This window comes from Fundulus heteroclitus, chromosome 20 (genome assembly GCF_011125445.2).
Source record: "Fundulus heteroclitus isolate FHET01 chromosome 20, MU-UCD_Fhet_4.1, whole genome shotgun sequence".
NCBI lineage: Eukaryota > Metazoa > Chordata > Actinopteri > Cyprinodontiformes > Fundulidae > Fundulus > Fundulus heteroclitus.
Genome location: NC_046380.1, coordinates 22,967,460 through 22,990,335, shown reverse-complemented (window position 1 = coordinate 22,990,335; position 22,876 = coordinate 22,967,460). Strand labels below are relative to the sequence as shown.

The following is a 22,876-nucleotide window of genomic DNA, read 5'->3' as shown; positions in this document are numbered from 1 at the left end:
TCATCAGAGAAGACAACTTTCTTCCACCTTTCAATGTCCCATGTTTGGTGCATCCTTGCAAAGTCCAAACGGGCAATTCTGTGGCGTTGAAGAAGACGTGGTCTTTGAAGACGTTTTTTGTTTCTGAAGCCCTTCTCTCGCAGATGCCGTCTGATGGTTATTGGGCTGCAGTGAGCACCAGTAATGGCCTTAATTTGGGTAGAGGATCGTCCCGTGTCTTGACGGACAGCCAATCGGATCCTGCGGCTCAGAGCTGGTGAAATTTTTTGGGGTCTACCACTTGACTTTTTTGTTCCATAACCCTCAGGATCATTTAAAAAATGCAAAATGACTGTCTTACTGCGTCCAACCTCAGCAGCGATGGCACGTTGTGAGAGGCCTTGCTTATGCAGCTCAACAATCCTACCACGTTCAAAGTCAGTGAGCTTTTTTGCTTTTGCCATCAGGAGGTCTTGACAGTGTAAAGACTTCACAGAAAATGACATGGAATCCAGATGTTTGCACAGCTTTTGGCTTTTAATGACTATGGTCTTAAACTTTTGATCAGCTGAAAAAATCATGTTTGAGTGTAAATGCAGTTTTCAGACAATTCCCTGCTCAAATGTTCTTGTCTCTTGCAATGATTTGTCCTTTTAACATTGTGAAGCTCTACTTAGAACCTTCTTAAGATTCAGTGTTGCAAAATGCTAATTCTTGCAAATTTTTGACTGGTCTTAAGATTTTGATCAGGAGTGTATATACTGATTCCAGTTATTAAGGATAAAGTAGGTATCGTGTGGGAACCTTGGAAAAGACAAGCCTAAAGCTTGTGTTAGCGTTATGAGAAAAGCTTTATAGATAGTCTTGAAATTTAGGATACAAGATTTGATTCTAAGGGAAACCAGTCTGGCTTGAAGGATCACCATGGCACTGATCTTTGCATATATATTTTAAAAGAAACATTGACAAGGTAAAGGGGACATGGCTCTCCTCCGTTATCTTGTGTTTTATTGCTTCTAAAGCTTTTGACCGTGTGAGTCACAGTAAGCTCTTTTGTTTTTTCTTTTTTTATCCCCTGAGTCACAGAGGGGCGGCTCTGCAATGTATTACGAACCGTGTGAATCACCGGACATCACCGTCATCCCCACAGTCACACCAGCGGCTCATTCTCCAGACTGTCAAAGCGAACCGGTTTTACCCTGGACTTTTATTCTGAAAATATTCCACCGGAAGCCAAGCTGGTCTCCGCTAACCGGAAACAACTCGCTGTCGCCGCGTGTGTTGCAGGTTGGTTTCATGCAGGTCTGCAGAGCATTTGAACATATCAGCTTTATAGTTCAGTCTGTGGGCTCGTTGTAACACGTTAGTGTGCGACAATGGTTTAATTTAAAACACGCACTCTTAGCTTACGTTTCATTTCACTTTTAATAAAGAAACGTCCCATTAGTCTCTTGAAGCTAACGTTAGCCGGCTAAGTTAATGACAGATTTATACCCCCCGCGGAGTTGCTGTAGCTCCTTTGCCTCTCCTGGTTCTTAAAATAAACAGCGGTAACAGGTAATGTGCTGTGTTTGTGTACAGGTGAGCGCCTGATCAGTCGCATCCATACCTGTGCCTGGACAGAAGCAGATCCTTCCCTCCTCAGGATGTCCTCTCAGGGAGAAGAGTCTGCAGAGCAGACCTCCAGCACGGTGGAAGCGCCCACCCCCGCCGAGGCTGATCCCACCAGTGGGGGCCTCATCACCGTCACCATCGGAGCCACCGTGCCCACCGGGTTCGAGCACACCGCTGCAGAGGAGGTCAAGGAGAAGATCGGGGTCGATGCGCGAATCAGCAAAGATCGAGGCCGCATATATTTTCCCATCACCACCGACAAACTCTCCCAGGTAGGAGTCCCCGCCTCCCTGGTTCCAGGTGCAGTGCAGGGTGTCCTGTGGGCAAAAGTCTAAACTCATCCCTCACTTCTTGGTGGGTTGCTTTCAAGAAGCAAGGCTTTCTAATATTTTCTTTTAAGGTTGCTCCTTAAGACTTCAGCTGTGTTTCTTTGTGTCGTGTGTGTAAACATTTTCAAAGTGACAGTTTGTGTTCTTATTAAGCCCATTAACTCTGAATCGAGCATCGTTAAGGCGGTTGAGCCTGCGTTGAACGAGGACCCAGGCAGAACCTTTAAACATTTTTTTTTGCATTCTGGCTCTAACAACACCTGCTGAACTGTGAACTTGCTGAACTTAATCACTGAGCCAGCATCAAATTCAGTTAAACACAGGGCGTGTTATTTTTACCTGTCACTTCAAACGACTCTTCCAATTAACGAAGTGGTTTTTAACATGTGCTCACCGCTGTTACAATGGCAGGTTCTAGAAATATACACAAATGACACCATCATCAACCACACATATGTCATATATATATCCTTTATAGTTAAACTGGAAATTCAATTAAGTTTTAATTATATAGCACCAGTTCACAACACATGTGAACTCAAGGCAATTTGCAAAGTCAATTTGATCAAATCACACAGACAGACTGGTCTAAAAGTTTTCCATCTAAGGAATCCCTGGGGATTACATCGAGTCATTGACTTGCAGTATTCAAACACGACTCAGGAAAACAAATGTATTAAGGAATGTAAACGATTGAAACACTGCGATAACCTGGTTGCAATTAATTTTGAGCCTCTGCTGAGCTGGGGACAACAACGCTGAAGGAAGAGCAGGACTTTTTACGACTGATTTGGTTGCGTCCAACACAGAACCTTTCACCACATCTTCATTCTAAGGAGTAGGTTTGTGAAGCAGAAAGGCCTTTCTACCAAAGACGGCTTCCAGCCAGGCTTGGCGTTACGGTCTGACGAAACTAAACTTGACGTTTGTAACTACAATTTAAAAAGCTATGTTTGGCACTAAAACAACATTAAACGTCACCAAGTGAACACCAAGCCTGCAGTAAAACATGGCGGTGGCACCATCATGCTCTGGGGTCACTTTTCTTCAGCTAGTACCAAGGTTTTCGTTGCAGGGAATGAAACCCCAGATCTATATCTTATTTCAGGCAAAGAGGGATTTTATTTTTTTATTTTGCAGTACTAAAAGCCCAGGCATGAAAGTCAATTAAGATTTTAGAATGAACTAAGTTCTGAGTTCAGAATTAAATCTACCAGCAGGTTCACCTTAAGAGGCCTCTATGGCCCAGACATGTCCTTACAATCTCAACCTTTCCAAGGCAGAGTGGGAGAATATCCTCTAAAGATTGGGGAAGCTGACAGACTCCTTCCAAAGAATGTCATCAAATCAAAGGTTGCTTCAATAAAGGTTTAGTTTAAGGGTGTTCACGCATATAGTTATACCTTATTCTGGACAAATTTGAACTGTGAGTGAGGAGAACAATTCAATTCAGTTTAGTTTTAACTGTAAGCCCCGCCCCCAACAATTTTTTTCCCCACCAATGAGAAACCCTCAAGATAAGATAAGAATTCCCTTTTATTGTCCCGCAAAGGGTAAATTCGGGTGTGACAGTGACAAGGACATAGACGGTTACACACAATTATTAGCAGTGGGGGAAAAAAGAGAAGAATAATAAACATACTAGTCTAATCTAGAGTTAGTTCTAAAGAATCCCCAAGAATGCACGCCTACATGCAAGAAACTAAGGACACACCTCGTGTACAATCCTCCGGAGGAAACAAGGCTTCAGCGATGGACTTTTCTTCGTTTTCTCTGACATTAATGGCTACATCTCGGGTAGATTATATTTTCTCACGTGAAAGGTCAACACTTGCATGCATGTCACGCTGTTCTGTTTACATACCCTGTGGTGCACGCGCTGCAGGAGCTGCTGCTTAGCAACGGCTCTGCACCCCCGTTGTGCCATCGGCAGAGAAAAGTTGTCCCCAGTGAACTGCTTATTCCTACTAAAAAAAAGTCTGGACTCGATCTATCATGCAATCAATTGGTCAGTTGTTATCGAATCACTTCATAACAACTGTCTTTTAACTCATAATTCATTGCGTAAAAAGCATTTTCCTTAACCAGACAAAAATAAATACAGGTATAGTTCCTTAAGGCTCGCCTCCTTTAGCCTTAACAAAAGGATGGAGGGACACGGTTGAAACAAACGCAGCTCTTCATTGAGCATTAACAGACCAACGATCACTGGGTGGAGTCAGTACGTCAGTACTGTCAGCATAGGTGCGTTGTGTGAATGAATGCTGTGGCATGTTATGTAAGGAGGCTGAAATCCAAAATAAGCAGGTCAAGATCGCAGCCCATGGCAGCTGCCGTGTCATGATTTCTCAGGGTTTAATTTTTTTTAGCCTCATTAAAACTTGTAATTTTAACACAGATATGTGGACTGTAGTACCTAAAATAAAGTGCTCATACTGTATTGAACGTTAATATTTAGTCAATTCTACAGTGAAAATGCGACAATTTACTTTGACTTTTTCCAGAATGTGAAGCCCATTTAGCAACTAATTTACCCCAGATGAAATCCATCTTACATCGTAGTACAGTATAAAAGAGATTTCCTTTTTGAAATTCAAATTAAACTCGACAGCCACATGTTCTCAGACTGCTGCTGGAAGTTAAAAGGCTAAGTTAAGGCAATAACCCAAAAACACAGCAGCACGTCGTTCTCTCTCTGGATAGATGGCACCTTACTTTTAACTAGCTATAATCCTCATGTGGCATCAAGCCATTAATATTAAAGACAAACTTCCGTTACATGAAGTTTTGTACTTTTTTAGGAGTTTATTAATATTATTGATCATACTACAGTCCCCAGGTACAGATCAAACAGCAGGGGGTGCTGTTGTCACATTTAGTATGATTGAGAAGGCCTATATTGTCTGGACAAAGAAAGATAAGGCTGTTCTTATGCCGCTAGGGGGCACGCCCCACTATTTGAGAAGTGCTGGATCAGCGTAATGATGTCTTTACTGGTCTCTGTAAAAACAGAGAAAACTCAAATCAGGCAGCTGTGGCTTATGCTGATCACCACCAGGAAAAAAATGGTCATATCACACCAGTCCTGAAATCTCTGCACTTGCTCCCTATTTCTGAAATAATAGGTTTTAAATCATGTTATTTGTCTGTATAACACAAAATAATCTTGGGTTTACTCCGATTTAGAGCTTCTGATCAGATTTGAACCATATAGATTCCTCTGATCACTGTGATCGGATAAAGCGGTCTTCCCAGGACTGGAAGCGAACATGGGTGAGGCAGCATGTAGTTTATGTGCTCCTTCGCTGAGGAAGACATTCCCTGAAAACGTGAGATTTGCAGAAACATTTGGCACAAAAACCTTCATGTTTACTGTGGCTTTGCAGCTATTTATTTCTGAAGTGTATTTTTTTGTACCCCAATTCTGTAAATAATTCTCTTTTATTGTGATTTATTTAAAGGCTTTTGATTTACTTTGTATATTAATTGTGCTATACAAATAAACTTGCCTTACCACCAATTTCTAAATAATTGTTCGCCTTAAAACTGGAAGGAAGGTCGACTGCCTGATGTCTCTCAGATCCTACGTCGGGTCTTTGCTGCATTCTGTGTGGCTCTCGATGCTGTTCTTCACTATTAACCCAGAGATCTGTAAAGGATTACAGAAAGGTCTGTCTTAGAAGCGTATTTAAAGCAGTTTGGACCTTTGCATTACTGCATGTTGCTTTTGCCTTTCTGTTTTTCAGAATACTGTCATGCTGTTTTGAAAAACCAGCGCATGCCTTTTATACAGACGACATGTATCTCAGATTTATGTGCCGTATCTAATTGGCTTTTTTCTTTGTCGCAGGTTCATCTTTTGTGTTCTGTAGACAATCTGTTTGTTGTGGTTGAAGAATATGATCATTACCAGTTTAAAGAATCTAAGGTGAGCCTGTTTTAGCTCTATTTTCTGTATTTAAGGTGCAGATAAGGCATTTTCTTATTAACATTGGTTTGTACAGGAGGAGACGCTGAACGAGCTGCAGGAGCTTGCCTCCAAACTTCCCTGGACTAATGCTCTCGAGGTCTGGAGACTTAACAGAACCCTAAAAAAGAGGAAAGGCCACCGGAAAGGCGGAAACGCCACAAGAGCAAAATCTAACGCCGAGTTCAGTGATGTGGCTGCTGCTGCTGAAGCTGAAGGAGCTGAAAGAGCGCAGCCCGAGTTACCTCAGGAGACGTCTCCAGCCGACAGCGGCACACAGGCTGAGATCACGGCGGACTCAGAAATGTGCCAGCAGGACTCGCAGGAGACTGCAGCCGAGGCCAAAGTCATCAAGTTCCGTGTGACGTGCAACAGAGCCGGTGACAGACACAGCTTTTCTTCCAACGAGGCAGCCAGAGACTTCGGCGGGGCGGTGCAGGAATTCTTCCAGTGGAAAGCAGATATGACAAAGTTTGACATAGAGGTAGGCACCCTTGTTCAGACCTAACCAGGGACGTATTAAATTCCAGCTCCCAAGCCAAGGAACGCTCTGTTCACCGAGATAAGTGTTCAAGGAATTAGCTCATATTTACTTTAGGGATTTTCAACAGATCTTATCCCTATAGGATTGGGTGACATTTTCCGTTTTAGATATGCAGCTCCATTTTCTGTGAAAAAACTGAAAAAAAAAATATGTCCGTGTAGTAGAAGATGTGGTTGCCTTTTTATATTCAAGGCTTAAAAATTTTACAGTTCCCAGTTGTTATGGTCCCTAAAATTTAAAGTCCCGCCGCTGCCCCTTATGCACATGTTTCTGTGCTCTGGTGGTCCGCTGGTTGAAAGAAGGCTGTTACACATTTTAACTTGCTTACAGGTCACGTATCATTGCAACATTTTCCGTAATGTTTGTGTTCAGACTTGTTGCTTACAATAATTGATTTGTTTCCTCAACCGAAATTGAGAAATATGGAGGGAAAAGACATGAAGGAAAAACAAAGCAAACAAAGTTCAGCTGAGAACTAGGGCTGAACAATTAATCGCATTTTCAATATAATCGCAATTTAAAAAAACGCAATTTCCAAATCGCAGAGTCTGCAATTTTTGGCTATGTAACAATTAGGGAATTAGACACGTCTATTAGGTGTTGGTAAAATGTTTAAAGTGGGTTTGCCTCCATATGGAAGGGAAGAGAGTTGCAGCAGTGAGATAATCTAATTTTATTACTTGTTTTAGAGTTTATATAATCATACAAAGCATTAAGTTCTGGTCAATCAGTTTAATACATAGACTTGCTTGTTGGTTGGACTTTATGTTCAACAAGGATTGATGTCCAAATCAATTAAAAGCTGTTCTCTTGAACAATATTCTGATTAATAGAAACATTAAAAGTTCTTGTTTTAAATAGTCCTTGTTTACAAACATCTTTATTTAGAGGCCATTTTTGTTGCTTGTGGTTAACGCAGAGAAAAGTCAAAATTGCAATTTTGGTTGAAATATATCGTAGGCAGAACGCAATAATTTCTGCTCTGAGTTTAGATGCAACTAATCTCTCACAGCAAGGAAACAAATTGATTTGTTGTTTATATATGTTTAAAAAGACATGATAAATTAAAATGTAAAAAAATAAATAAAAAAAATCACATTAAATCGCAATATTTAGAAAAAAAATCGCAATTAGATTATTAGATCAGCCCTACTAAGAACTCAGCCGAATGTTACGATCAGTGATGACTTTACATTTGGAGCACCAATGTGATCAGCGCATAACACATTATTAGCTATGTTTACATCCGCAATAATCATTGATCAGATTGAACAAGAATAAAATAATCTGAAGACATTGTTTATATGGGCACAAAATTAAATAATCTGATCATGCCATACGAACAGACAAAGAGAACAGAGGGTTTGAAAGAGGAGTGAAAGAAGCCATCTTGGTCAAAAGATAAAAGCCATCACTAAACAGAGGGGGAGGATTGTGTTTCTAACATCCCAGTGTTTACAGCTCGGTCCTCCAACACGTTCCCCAGACACTACATCAGCAGTCTTATCATGATTCAGGTGACCAATTATTCCTCTCACACCAAGCAATAGCTTCTAAAAACCCAGGACAGCGACGGCTGGGTCATTGATTTCCATCTGACTCAGAATGCGCCTAAGAGGATGGGCCTCCATGTCCTTAAAAACAGCTGTGCACTAACTGCAGGTTTGAACCTGCTGAGGAGTTGGGGACGGTCTTTCGTTGGTGTCTGAGTCGCCTTGCAGCTCAAACTCAGGTTGCGAGCCACCAGAGTTGACAAAGACTCCTGGATAGGCGTCAAAACGTCTTCAGAAAGAACTGAACAAAACTCCGGTTGCCTCCGATTTAAGCCTGTTTGCTGTTGAGATGACCCGGATACCTGAGAATTTGCACAGGCAACCTACTGAAATATATAAAAGTATAATTATAACCCAACATAGACCAGACGATATAAACGATACAGTGTCATATCTGTTTTTAAAAAAAAATCCCAATATTTTTAAAATCTCTATATATTTGCCCATCATTAAACTGTTGGGGGGACCGCCCACTCCTCATTGACTGAGCATGCAGATCAGCAATAGAAGACCTGGAAGGGATGCTGCTGATGGACAGTCTCTCTTTTCTTATCCGCTAATGACACCCTGGGCAGTGAGCCATGTAAAAAAAAAAAAAAATCCTCCTCGATTGTCTTTTTGGAGAAACCTTTTCTCAATTATTTCTTCATAATATAGTAGCTAATGTGCTCCAGTAAGTTCCTTATGAAAGACGACATCTTCTGTTGCAGGTTTTACTCAACATACATAACGAGGAGGTGGTGATTGGGATTGCTCTCACCGAGGAGAGTCTTCACAGGAGGAACATCAGTCACTTTGGACCCACCACTCTGCGATCTACCTTGTGCTACGGCATGCTCAGGTGACTCCTGTTCTTCATGATCCGAGGTGCCTCATAATGTTTTTTTGTTTTCTTTGTAGGAAAGAAAAGCCGAGCAGCTTGACTTAAAATATACACGCGTGAGTGAATACGGGTAGAACAAGTGCATCACTCTGACGAACAAAAGAAACGTCCTTTTGTACGTCACAGCTTGTGTGTTTTTAGTAAGTGTGACAAAATAAACGCACGCCTGCTATATTGACTTACAATTTCCACGAAGATAAGGATTAACGTGAGGTATTTCTTTGTCTGTATTTACGCAGCACACAATGAAACCATTGGTATCTTTTTTCTTTCTTTTTATTGTGGAAAATGTTGCTCACTTCTTTTAGTGAAAACTATTTCTGCTCCACTGTGAATGAAGGTCGCTTTGCTTCCAGCGCATAGGTTTGTCCCATTTATTTTAATGCATTTACCTAATTGCAGTTTTTTATTTGGGTAGAATCAGTGAATTGCGAATGCTGGATCAAGTATTCTTCTCAAAACCAAGGACTATAATTATAAGTATTATTAGTATTTAAGTCTATATTAAGTATTATTAGTATTTAAGTCTATATTTAATGTCCAGATTATGTTTATAGGCAGTAAAAACAGGATTTAAACACATGTGAAAGTTTTTTGTTCCTATTTTCTGCTTTATTCATTGTGTGTGAAATATTTCTGGCAAACTGCATCTCACAATTCTCTCTGTATTGTCCAGAGTCCACTTTAATGCTCTGTCCTCCTCGGCTCACCACTCAGGTTTTCTATAGGATTGAGTGTTGAGGACAAATCACCATTTAAAGATGGTTGATTTTGTGTCTGGAGGTCTATTTCTGTGCTGAAGTATAGTATGTGCCAGCAGGAGTGTATTGTAGTGTATCGTTTAAAGGGGACATATCATGCTATGTAATGTCTTCTTTTTGAAATTGAAATCGTTCAGTTGTGGTCTACAGAAAGTGGAACTGCAATGCTTTGACTGAATTCCTCGTTATCGTTGCCCCACAGCCCATCTTTTGTCCCTGTTCTGAGGTGCGTCTGAGATCAACTCGTTTTGGTGCTATCTCTTTAAATCTCTTTAAATAAAAGGAGGCACTTCACAGCCCGCCCCCACTCCATGTGACAGAAAGTTCTTTCTGCTCCATACCGTTCGGCCATTTTTGTAGTAAACTGGGGGGCGGTATAATGAATTGTGTTTGTTAATACACCCGGCTACCGAACATTTTGACTGATCCACTAGTAGCTCCAGCATCCTTCAGCTTGGATTACTAAATCACGAGGAAAAATAAAAATGCCGCATTTGCGAAATTAGCCACAAATCCATGACCTTGTTTAGCAGCGCCACAGCAAAAATTTAATTGTTCACAATTTTTTTTATAAAAATTATAAAGATAACTACGCACCACCCGGAGAGACTACATTCAAATTTTCTGCACTCCTAGAGACTCGAAGTACACAACAAAATATATTTAAGGGCTAAAAAAAAAATTGGATTTTGCATGATGTGTCCCCTTTAAAATACAGTTCATGATGCTATGCACTCTTAATAAGATTTACGGTGCCTTTGGAAGAGAAACAGGCCTGCAACCTATCGTCTCCTCTGCCTTAATGAACAGTGGGAATGAGGAGCTTTTCCATATGTCCATCCTTTGCTTCACATCATTCCCGTTTGTATTGTCTGAATTGCTGCTTGTTTGATCCTGTTAAATCTCCAGGCGTGTTTAGCAAAACAAAGTTAGTATAGAAAAGGAGGTGGTCTTCCTCCTGATCGGATTTGATCGTATTTACCTTGGAGGGCCTCTTTAACAACTGGGTTGGCTTGAAGATGGCATCTAACGGTTGTTATGGAGACTCTGTGACACCAAGATGTCTCTCATCATTGCACATTTCTAATAATAAGCTTTAGAGAATTGCTTTCTTCCCTTACCTCTCTGCACACAATGGCTGATTGTCTTTCACGTTTTGAAGAGTGGCCAAGAAAAGTCTATCCTCACAGGTTGAACATCTACATTTAAAGACTCAGCTGGGTTAAAGACGTTTCAAAACAATCGACTGGTTCTGTCAGCTTGTGGTGCCAAAATAATACGTTTTTAGATTCTTCTATGCTCCGGAGTTAAATTTAGCAGCTACACATGCCGTCAAAGTGTACGCTGTCCTCGTCAAAGAGTGTAAACAGTGCGAACAATAAGCAGACAACAATGAAGGGCAGTGCAAGCAGTGACGCTGTAGACGGGTTTCGGATGCGGTACAAGTATTTCAGACCTGACAAGCATACTTATGGCAAGTAACTGAACTGTTTAAAATGTTTAAACTGGCAGCTGCATCAGGTACAAATATTTTTGCAAAACACTGTGGGACAGGGTGCTTGCGCAAGTCTTGAAAGTCTTAATAGGTATGGAATTTTGAAACACTGTTTTCCAGACCTTGAAAAGTCTTGAATTTTGTGTGAAAGTCTTAATAAAGTATGGGAAAAAAATGTATGGTAGAATTTTACAGTATGCTCAAAGGCATTGTGAAATGAGAAATAGGAAGGTACGCTATAAAACTATAATTTTACTAACTGGTCACGTACTGTATTAGCCTAATGGAATCAAACACTTGTTTGATGTGAAATTCATTTACTTGTGATTTTCATGTTTTGAAACGTTTTCATCAGTAAAAGCATAATTTTCTGTGAATAATGCATTTGTTCATTGAATACTAGCCTATAACAATTAACATTTCTAATAAACAGTTTGTACAATCTCAACCAATGAAGTAGGCAGTAGGCATACAAGTATACAAGTACATAAAGTTAAGGTCTTGGGAAAAAAAATATCAGTTTTAAAAAAGTCTGGAATTTTAATTTGGAAAAAGAGCAAGCACCCTGTGGGACGGGTGTGTTACTTAGATTACAGAACCGGCTTATGTTTATGGTCACTTTCTGAAGCAAAGATGGTTTCTGTTGGCAGAAACCATTTATTATCCGTGTCCACCTTCACACGTACATTTGAAATAAAATGGGCAAAAAAAACCAACGACAAATGCCTTTGTTTGCTGCTAGGTGACTCACACACCAACAAAAGACCGTTCCCATCTCCCCAACAGGTTCAAACCCAGAATCTTTCTGCAGTGAGATAACAGCAGATCTCTTTAAAAGGAGTCATATGAGGTGATATGAATAGTCAAATACCATTGCTGAGCAATTAAGGACAGGATGCTAGTAACCCTCTACATGATTTTGCCTGTTTATGGAGTGCTGAACTGATTTCTGTCTCTTAACAGCTCAGATAAAAAAAATTTATTTGAATGCTGTAAACGTAAAGACGTGGTGATATAGAAGAAATGTTTCCAGAACATATGCTGCTAGTCTTATAATAAATGAGAGAACGCGCCTCATATTGGTGTTTTTTTATTTCTCCTCTGATGTGTGTTGCCAGGTTGTGTAAACCTCAGGCCTCTGATGTAATCCTTGATCCAATGTGTGGGACCGGAGCCATACCGCTGGAGGTGAGACACGCCTCGTGCACCTGGCATGGCGAAGCGCTTTGCGTAACACTCATTCAGACCAGGGGGAGATTCACCGCGTATCGTCACAACGGCCGACGAAGCTGTGGAGACACAGGAGCAAAACACAAAACATCTCTGCAGGCATGAGGTCATGTTGCTCTGAGCTTCTGGTCGCCTCTAATACAGATGTTATAGATGAGGCATTTCTAAACATATGGAGATGAGGGGTGAAGCAGAGCAGCAGGGTTTATTTTGTTCTGCTTACATCAGCGAAAGGTTGGCCGCGCACGTCTTCCTGCTCAGATTCTTTACTGTTTATGTTTCAAAGGTTTGAATTTCTAAAATGTAAATTCTTAATATTAATAATGCGTTTATATGGAGTCCTGGACAGAATACAATCCATTTACAGGGTTCGTACGGATGCTTGAAATCCTTGAAAATGCTTCAATTTTAACAAGGTGTTTTCGAAGGTTTGGAAATTGCTTGATTTCTGTATTAAGTCCGTGAAAGTGCTTGATATTTGTCATAAAGAGCACTCTTAACGCGATTATTTTGACTTTAGAGTCTGAACGCCTCGCTTTCTGGACCAGCAGCGTCCTAATTTGAGCACATAACCGTCTTGCCAGGCGCATACATCATGTACTTTCCTTTAAAATGTGTAATAACAAAACATTTTTATTGAAAACGCTAGGAAAGGTGGTTAGCTAATGATTTAGTTACCCGAAAAGTAGCCCCAATTTCCAGGACCTGTCCCCAGCTAAAGCTGTCCCCATTTTCAGCGTTTTATAAATGAGAAGAAAATGTTGCATGCAGCCACAACTATTATGGTAACTGGTTGTGCTGCTGGTAATGTTAGCAGAGTAGTGGAAGAAGGGGCGAGCTCGTCACATACACACAAAGTTTGAAAATATACCTTGAAAATGCTTGAAAAGTGCTTGAATTTTGCTGTGGTAGAAGTGGGCGGACCCTGTTGTCAACAAATCAATAGCAATTCAATGTGATTACTTTGTTCCAATAACTAAATTCAAAAAAGGAAACTCACATATAGATTTATTGATCACAGATTGAATATTATTTGTTAATTATGATGATTATAGTTCTCAGCACATTGGGGGGAAAAAATCAGTTTCTCAGAAACTGAATAAGTTTAATATTGTAGACTCACACTCAAATAAGGCATCTAACGCAAAACATAATGCAAAAGTTTCCTGAGCCTTTGAATTATCTCAGTTTGGTGCAGTAGGCTACACAGTTAAATGGCTGTCTGCTCAGTTGTCCAGCAAACAGGCACTGAAAGAACAATTAGAAAAGAAAAGTTCAGGCTGCTGCCTCCAAGCGCATTAACGGAAAGTTGAGTGGAAGGAAAAGTGTGCTAGCAAGAGGCGCACACACCACAGGAACAGCCACAGCTTTAAGAGGATTCCCCACTACTACTTGGCACCTGTGCACACTTTCAAACACCAGCACCTGGTTTCATGACCAAAACATCGCTGTGGTTGATAGACCAGCAAACTGGCCTGACCTAAACCCTAGAGAGAATCTTCTTAGTATAGTGAAGAGGAAAATGAGGCACCACAGCCGACAAGGCAGACGAACTGGAAGCCATAGGATCGCCCCATCAAATAATTAGACAACCCACCTTTTACCGCCAACAGCTTTCGTCTTCAAGGGCATCGACAAAGAATCACATTTCTGTTGTCATTATTAAGGAGCTTCTGATGCATATGCAAGATTTCCATAAATCACCTCAGCTCGTCGATGATGGCATCGTGTCTTCGCTCTACAGGGCGCTATTGAATTCAGCGAGTCTTTCTACATCGCTGGCGACAACAATGACATGGCAGTGAACCGCACGGTCAACAACATTTGTCACATCCAGAAAAGGAGGGCGGACAAAGGAAGGTGAGTGAACAGAGACCCACACAGAGAAGTGACCTGCAGTCACCATGAGACTTTGTTCAGCAGCTCTTCCATAGAAATGTTGACTTTGTGCCCGGCAGCATTTTTTTTTTAATTATTATTATGAGGACAGGGTTTCGTCTTTATTCTTTAGAAAGTCTTTAGCACTGGTAGCATAGCGCATTGTAAGGATTTTCATCTGTCAACCGATTGAAGACAATCATCTTGTCAGCCAGAATTTTGGGATAACGGAAGTAATCCTTGGCTTGTAAATCTCATCCGTCATCAACAACGCTCACTCATATGATGAAATTTCTATTTGATGAGCAGTTTTGTGTTCTACTGCAGAAGATTTCTTCATCATGGATTTTTTTTTTTAATTAATCAGTGTGATGTTTATTTCCTGCAGTAGACGATGTGCCAAGTTGTTATTTCTTCAACAATAGAAACTGGAGGATGACCTACTCTGGCTCATATTACGTTTTTAAACTGCGGTTATTGGGTTTCACCAAACATCTGCATTTTCTGTCTTATAAAGGTGCCGTGTGGGCGTGCAGTTCCTTGCAAATCTATTAATTCCCCTTGCACGTTTTTTGTTTGTCACATTAAAAGTACAAAGTTCAATGTGCTTTGCTGGGATTTTATGTGAGAAGCAAGCACAAATTGGTGGATAATGGCGAAGAGGAAGGAAAAATGTACATAGATTTCACCATATTTTTAAATAAAAATCTGTTGTGCGTTAGTATTTACCACAGTTGAATCAAGACTTTGTAGATTCTGCCTTTTCTGCTATAGAATATGCTAATTTAATGTCTCTAACAGATTTGCACATGTAAAAAAAAACGTAATTTCTGCAGAATTTTTTCAAGCCACAAAGAGCATCTGTGAACATCAGTTTTGAAGTCTAGGATTTAGGTTTATACTTTGACTAGGCCATTCTAAAAAAAAATGAATAGGCTCTCAATCAATCCATTGTAGCTCTGGTTGAACCCCATCCCGGTCTCAAATTGCTTCCAGCAGTTTTTCCTATTATATATATGCTACACTTCATGAAAAGTAGAGGAGACGAGTAATAGTTAAAGAAAAGTGTCAGGATAAGCTGGGTTAACTGTTATCAGTAATGCCATCTCTTTTTTTGCCTACAATATAGCAATTAAATACTTTCTGTATATCCTGCAACCCTACTATTTATGCTATATTTTATTATTCATTTCACATAGCCCATCTGGATTACCTATTGACACAGTGCAGTGGGATCTGAGCAATTTACCCGTACGGACCAGTTCTGTGGACATCATCATCACGGACATGCCCTTTGGGAAGAGGTACTGTGGCACTTAATGTTGTAGGAGGGAAGGAAACTTGTTAAAGCCTTGTTATTTTGATCTGTTGATAGTTTCTGGATCTGGAACAGAGCAGAGGAATAAAAAAAAATAATATAAATAATAATTACTAGCATTGCTGGTTGTTATCTTTTTCAAATATAAAAATGTATTAACAGAAATAAATGTCCAATCTAACATAGACATCATATACGTAGACGCGTCATAGGGCGCAGGTTCGCACGTCAACGTCACCGCCATATTGTATGTGGCAGAAAAAAGTCGAGTTCTGTTATTGTGAACGTGAATCAGAAAAGATGCCTCACTCCTGTGCTGCAATGAATACACACACACGCATATATATATATATATATATATATATATATATGTGTGTGTTTATGTGTTATGAATATAAGGATGAATTTGTTAAATCTAAACATTGTGGTCTTCATTATTTCATAAACCCGTGTCACATGTGAACCTTTAGGAACAGACTTTTTGGGTGAGTATTAAAGAGGTAAAATTAATAATATGAGGGAAAAAAAGTCCTAAAGTAAAAATAAACTAACAAACACAAAAGTGATAATGTTATGATAAAAACATCATATTATGAGAATTAAGGGGGAACATTTCCAGAATAATCACAGTTTGCAGAATTATTTCACTCCTGGAGTAATAGGGCCAGGTTAGATTATTTTAATTATTTTTATTCTTTAGGAGAATAAATTCAGGAGAATGAAGCTAAAGGGATACGAAAATAAACTTGTAATATTACAAAAAGAAATACTACGAATACAAAGTATATTCAGAGATTAAAGTCCCTCTGATACTGTTTAAGTGACTGAGTAACTGCAGATTTGCCACATTTAAGATGGCGGACGCTCTGACGCATCGCAGCATAGGCAGAACCCGCCCAATGACGCGTCTACTCTTATATTATGTCTATGCAATCTAATGTAATCTAGCTAAGTGGTTTTCAAAGTGAGGGCCGCCAGGGGGCGCTAGGGAGGGCTCTGACAGTTGGAGGGAAAATAAAAAAACAGAATCAAACAATTTTCATCAATATCATAGAATATAATTAAATATTTTTATTAATTATTTCAGATATAACTTGTATTAATAAATCATATTGAGATGACAAACTCGGGGGATTCAAAACTAAACTTTGAGTCTCTTCCCCTCTCTAACTATATAAGAAAGAACCATCCCACCTTTGCTCACAGGGGACTGAAATGTATTTCCGCCATTTGCAACAACCTACTTGTGTGAGTCTGGCTTCCCCACTTTAAAGGTACTCCAAACAAAACCGAATATGTTTATTCTCGGACAATGACACACACACACACACACACGGTACTGGCCATCCCCCTGCATACGCATATAAGAGAGGTTTGATTTCTTTAATTAGGTTCTTATAAACAGTTTATTAAAAGTTTGGTTTTCAGTGGGAATATAATAGTGTTTAAAACATGTTAGTTAATATTCTCATGCTGAAACAAATGTAACAATCATTTAATAGTAAATAAAATTAAGAGCATCATTTGAAAAGTAGATTTTTTCCTTACATATTTTGTAGGATTGTTTGTGGCTTTTCAAAGGGGGTCCAGAGCCAGAAGCTAATGCTGTTTAGGGGCTGATTGCATTGAAAAGTTTGGGAACCCCTGATTTAGCCTATGAAATAAACAATATGACACTGAAGAACATTAATCGTGTTTCGGTTTTCTTGTCGCAGAATGGGCTCGAGGAAGAAGAACTGGGACTTGTACCCATCTTGTCTCAGAGAAATGGCTCGTGTTTGCAGACCAGGCTCAGGAAAGGCTGTGCTCCTGACCCAAGACAAAAAGTGTTTTGCAAAGGTAAGCATCCCTAATTTGATGTAGAAATCTGTTGTTGTTTTTTCCAGATGTTTATTTTTCCAGAAAGTTAAGACTTCAGGAAAACTAAAACGTTCTCAGTGCAAGTCATGTCCTGCCAGGTTTCCCTGGTATTTAGTCATGACAGCGATGGTTATGTTCATGCAAATGTTAAACCTGATATTCAGGCACACACATACTCACCAATAAAGAAATAGAACAATGGCAACCAATGAAACCTGGATGAGCAGAAAGCTTAATAGTAGATTTAACCAACAAAGCCACATAAAACACACCAACCTTGAGCTTTGGTCGTCATCCATTTCTAATGATGATTGATTAAAAAAAAGTAAAGATCAGTTTCTCAAGCTTGGGTTTGATTCCTCTTACTCTAATAGTTTTGTCCTCAGATTATACTGGTTTGTCTCGACAACCTTTTATTATCAATTGTTCAGCTTTTTCCTGCTCTACTGAATATTTAAAAAAGCATTTATTTAAATAAGCCTTGAAATGTGATGATTTTGCAGTTTTTTTAATTCCTGGTCTGTAATAACAACTGCATTACCATCACCAGTTCATAAGAAACTAAGTCTGTTCAGTCTTGCAAAAAAGTTCCTAGTTCTTGAACTTTTATACGTTTTTCACTCTAAAACTACATACTTCAATGTCCTTTGTTGGCAAGTTGTAATATAGACCGATACAGAGTAGTGCAGGATGTTGAAGTGGAAGGAAAATTAAATAAATGACTGAGCTCTCTGTACCCATGGTAGAATATGGTGGTGGCAGGGAAAGGCTTTTCTTTTAACAGGTAAGCTGGTCAGACTTGGCGTCAAGATGGATGTAACTAAATACAGGAAAATAATAGAAGAGAACCTGTTAGAGGCTGCAAAAAGACTGGAGACTGGGTCCGAAGTCCAACTCCCTTAAATGTTTAAGGATTAAAGCATATCCCTCTGTTGGAATGGCCCAGTCACAGTCCAGACCTAAATTTAATTGAACCGTACAAGTGATGATATAACAAACTACGGCTAAGATCACAACAATGAATTTGTGTGTTAATAAATTGTAGATAATTTTTCAATCATTAGCTTATCCGTGTCTGTCTTATATCCTTACATGTATTGGTGGCAAGACAAACACAGGTGTCAGTGCGGGTTAGCCCATGTTTTCAACCAAATCCTGCTGTTTTTGAGTACATACCAAGAAATTTCTCAGAACTATCGCTGATTATCAGGAGACGTCTCCATCTGATAATGTTCAGCTTTGAAGGATGTCATCTTACAAGTCCCCCTCCATCTAAACAACGATTAAATACCTTCTGCTTCAGATTATTAATGTCCACATTCTGGACAGAGGATGCAAAGCCTGAGAGGAAGATCCCTATAACCCTTTTAAATTAGAGAAATTAAGAATTACTGTTTTAAGATTGCTAAAACAATAGGATTAGGCCATTGTCTGTTGAGTTTGGCAATGAGGGAGAGAGCAATGATGTGAATTCAATGTTTTCAAATCGAGCCTCTGTATGGATAGAACATGCGTTTAAATGGCCTTGATCATACCACGGTTCTAGATTATGGATGGGTTGGGCTGAGTATTTCAGAAACTGCTAATGATTTTAGGTTTTCACACACAACCATCTATATCTCAGGTTTAAAATAAAAAAGTCCAATAAAGAGAACATCTCTAATGAGCAGCCATTATGTGAGAGAACGTGTTTTTGTTCATGTTGGAGTAGCATAACGACATGTTTAACAAATGTTCAAAACGTCCTAAATTGACCTCCAGCGGCCTCCGTTGTCACCAGATCTAAACCAGTGAAGCAGTTTTGGGGAACAGGAAGTGACCAGGAGATCTGCGTCATAAATATGCAGCAGGAAGATCTGTAGCAACTTGTCTTCTTCTTTTTCTTTTGGCTTTTCCCTTTCACCACAGCGAGTCATCTGTCTCCATCTAACCCCGTCTTTTGCGTAATCTCCTTTCCCACCAACTCTGTCTTTGTAGCCCCTGTTTGATGCTGAGATGTTAATATTGGCCAAAATATTTGAAGAATGATGCTAAAAAAGTTGTTGAAGCGAGGTCACAAGGGTTTAAGGAATTTTTTAAGACAAAAGGTCTACCTAAATACAGTGGCTGGTGAGTGAATATCAGAGCCACTGTGGATGGGTACAAAATATCCAAGCTGGATTTTAGGAGCAGGAAAAAGTGCTTCTCAACATGTTAAAGATGAATAGTGAGCATAAACAACATAAATCCTGCTTTTAAGGAGCATATAACTGTAAAATGAGGTTATGCTCCACCTGACACAGAGTGGCTCTGTGGACATTTTAAAACAAACTGCCTTCGTTCTCGTAAATCTGGGCGCAGCAGTTCTTAAGCGTTGGAAGGTCAGAACCTGGGAAGTGGATGTTGCAACTCAAGTTGCAGGTTTACTCGCTGTCACGTTAATGAAAAGCAGCGCATGGCTGCGGGGGAGATGAGTTAAACTGGAAAAGCCTGGTGGTGACGGTGACTTTTGACAGAACTTGTCAGGGAAACAATGACGCTTTGGTCATTCTTCTCGAGCGCTTTCACATTTCACACCTTTCACGACTTAAAAATCAGTCCACAGGTCAAAATGAGCCATCGAAGCGCAGAGGTCCTAACCCCAAAGGCCGAAGATGATTATAACCACACAACAGTTTAAATGTGGGGATTGTGACGTGCTTGAAAGCACCACTGAGATTCTGTTTCTGTTTCTGGTGCTAAGATTGCTCTGCTCATATTAGAAGGTTGTTTGATCTCTTGTCCCACATTTCCCTCAGTTGCCCTGATCAGTGTGTGATTGTGGAGAAAAGCACAATTAGATCTTTTGGTAAAGCCTGGATGAGGTTTGAAGATGTTAAACTGTTGTCTAGAGTGATTGGAGAGTCCCACCAATCCGTTGCATCCCTGTACATCAGGCAGGTTCAGCGGATATTCTCTTCTGTTTTAGAAGATGACTTTCACCCCTTTCACAGGCAGCTACAGCTTCTTCCCTCTGGACGGAGGTTCTCGGTTCCTGAATGTAGAACCAGACGTTTCACAAACGGCTTTGTTCCTGCCGCTGTTACTGAAATGAACAAGCTGAGACCATGCTGACACACTCAGGATTTTAATGGATTTTCAGGGATTTTATTTTATATCATAGATTTAAAAAAATTTAATATTTCTTTTAAAGAAATGTTAAGTTGTGTGTGTGTGTTTTATTTTTAATTTTTATTTTATATAGCCCAGTTCTTAATTTTAAAGGCTGTCTCTCGTATGTGTCCTGCTGTGTTTTGGCTTGTGGAGCCTCAAATACTTTGAGCATTCCTATGTGCGAATGGTTTTATTTTTGTTACGTTTTACTGATTATGTGGGGATTTATGTGTTTTTAAACCACTACAAAACAAATCTACCTACAGATATAAATAAAGTAACCTTGAAATGCTGCTGCTTTGAGTTGAGACTCAAACTGAGGATATTTTACAATGTGACTACTTAATGCTATAACAGTAATGAGCGGGAAACGGCAGCCATTTTGTTGACTATTTAAATAAGATTCAGTAACAATCATATCCTGGGTTTGAATCCCGGGCTTGGCTGCTTCTGCTACCGTTGTCCTGTGTCTCTGTGTCGCCCTGTGATGGACTGGCGACCCATCCAGGGTGTACCCTGTACACCAATGAGCTAGGCATCAGCCGCTCCATGACGATGGGTGGAAATCTGTGATAAATACCTTTTTGCGTTGCTCTATCAAGTAACATTCAAATAATATATAATAAAGTATTTACTTGTGACAAAATAACTTCTTTTGAATACCTTCACAAATTAGTTTATGATTTTCTGTTCTGACACCGGAAATGCTGATGGGTTTTGTGTTTTTTTTTTTTTTCACTGCGACAGGCCTTTATGTTTATGCAGACATCCTTCGTCTCTAAACAGCCCAACATGAATCAGCTTGTTCTGCTCTACAAATAACCACTCAGCGGTTAAAGCATTTCAAGTTAAACTCTGCCTCATGGAAAAACCTGTCCGGCCTCTCCTACAGTCGTCTACGCAGGACTCTTATTCCGCGTAAAACAAGTGTCTCATTTGTTTTAGTGCCCTGACGAGATTTGTTTTGGCCTTGCAGGCCGTTTCAAGAATGGGAGGACTGTGGAGGAAGCTGCACACTGTTTGGGTGAACGTCGGAGGTTTACATGCCGGGGTCTACCTCCTCAAGCGGACCGCCGCCGTGTTTGGCCAAACTCCGGAGGACGTCTATGAGTCAAGAGGGAAGGGTGACGCACAGACGAACGAGAGGGATGACAAAGGACTCGATTAACTTCAATGTTCAAGTGGTCCAGTAATGGGAGATGTTGAGATATTAGGCTTACTTGACCTCAATTCTCATCAAGCATGCCAAACTGTTTTTTGTTTTTTTGGTAGATTGGAAAAGCTTTTATGTTCAACGCAGTGAAACGGTTTTATTTGCAATAATTTTTTGTATTTATTTTGCCGTGTTCAGAACGAACCGAGGTTGACTTCATCAGATTCGATGTTGATGAAGGACCTGCAGTTTGTCACTTCATTAATAAAGATCCATTCATGTTGCTGGTTTAAGTTCAGTAATTCGTCGCACGACTGTCATTATCTTTAGTGGCATTTCAACAGATGTTTCTAAATGGGTCAACATTTCATCAGTTGATATCAGTAGACAGTGAAGATATAAAACAGATACTCATAAAACATCTGAAATGACAGAACAGGAAGTGTAGCATAAACACAAGCAGGCTTTGTCCACCTGAGGTTGGAGGAGGAGTTTAATTCACAAAAGCAGGTAAAGGTACTTAAAAGTAGAAATCTTTCTTTAGCTATTATGGATAACAGGCTCTGAAACATGTTTTTAACTAAAAAAAAAAAAATGCACCTGATATTTGCACACACGGTATAAAAGGACACAGCCATTTTCTTCCTGTCTCTCTCTCTGACATTAAATCCAGCAAAATGTTCCTCTTTTTGGTGATTTAGGATTGCTGAAGGGATTGTTTGCTAAAAGCCTGCTCAGTTATCCTGGACTAGACAATCCTAAGTGTTCAGTGGAGACAACTAGACTTCTTCTCTTGAACAAATCCACTTGCCTTCTGCTGAAGCACTCGGGCTTAAATGCCAGATTATTGAGAGAGAGTGAAAATTTTTAGAGAATATGTATTACCTTACTCTACATTCATTAAGATCATCTATTAAAATAATTTGGGGAATCTAGGATGATGAAATAACTTTGCAATCTGTGATAGGTTCATCCACTGCATTTGATATAACAGGTTTATGTGTTTCAAGGCAACACCTCAAACACACCATCTCTTTGTGTGACATCATGTAAAAAAAAAAAAAAACAATTAGGCTCAACTATAAATAGCGCAATGTCCAGACACTAAACTCAACAGGGGATTATTTCCAGAGATGTTCCTATTTTAGTGCAAAAGCAAATAACCTTATGAATATGTTGG

The 22,876-nt window shown here is 39.7% G+C and overlaps 1 protein-coding gene across 2 annotated transcripts; it reads left to right on the top strand.

The window, feature by feature from the left end:
• Positions 1–1,153: 1,153 nt before the first annotated feature.
• On the top strand, positions 1,154–22,004 carry thumpd3 (THUMP domain containing 3). 2 transcript variants are annotated; one of them, XM_021317143.2, is made up of 10 exons: positions 1,154–1,266; positions 1,561–1,865; positions 5,773–5,850; positions 5,927–6,373; positions 8,697–8,827; positions 12,244–12,313; positions 14,100–14,215; positions 15,433–15,537; positions 17,267–17,390; positions 21,520–22,004. In XM_021317143.2, the coding sequence occupies exons 2-10, from the start codon at positions 1,626–1,628 to the stop codon at positions 21,709–21,711; spliced, it is 1,503 nt and encodes a 500-aa protein (XP_021172818.2). In that variant the 5' UTR covers positions 1,154–1,266; positions 1,561–1,625; the 3' UTR covers positions 21,712–22,004. The 2 variants fall into 2 exon arrangements, with proteins under 2 accessions (XP_021172818.2, XP_021172819.2); XM_021317144.2 differs by having other exon boundaries at positions 1,235–1,281.
• Positions 22,005–22,876: the final 872 nt, after the last annotated feature.

What these genes read in the sequence shown, in the direction of transcription:
- thumpd3 (XM_021317143.2), top strand. Translation starts at nt 1,626, where the DNA reads ATGTCCTCTCAGGGAGAAGAGTCTGCAGAGCAGACCTCCAGCACGGTG. An exon ending in AGGAGGGCGGACAAAGGAAG is followed by an intron (nt 14,216 to 15,432) that starts GTGAGTGAACAG and finishes CATTTCACATAG; the next exon opens with CCCATCTGGATTACCTATTG. An exon ending in ACAAAAAGTGTTTTGCAAAG is followed by an intron (nt 17,391 to 21,519) that starts GTAAGCATCCCT and finishes TTGGCCTTGCAG; the next exon opens with GCCGTTTCAAGAATGGGAGG.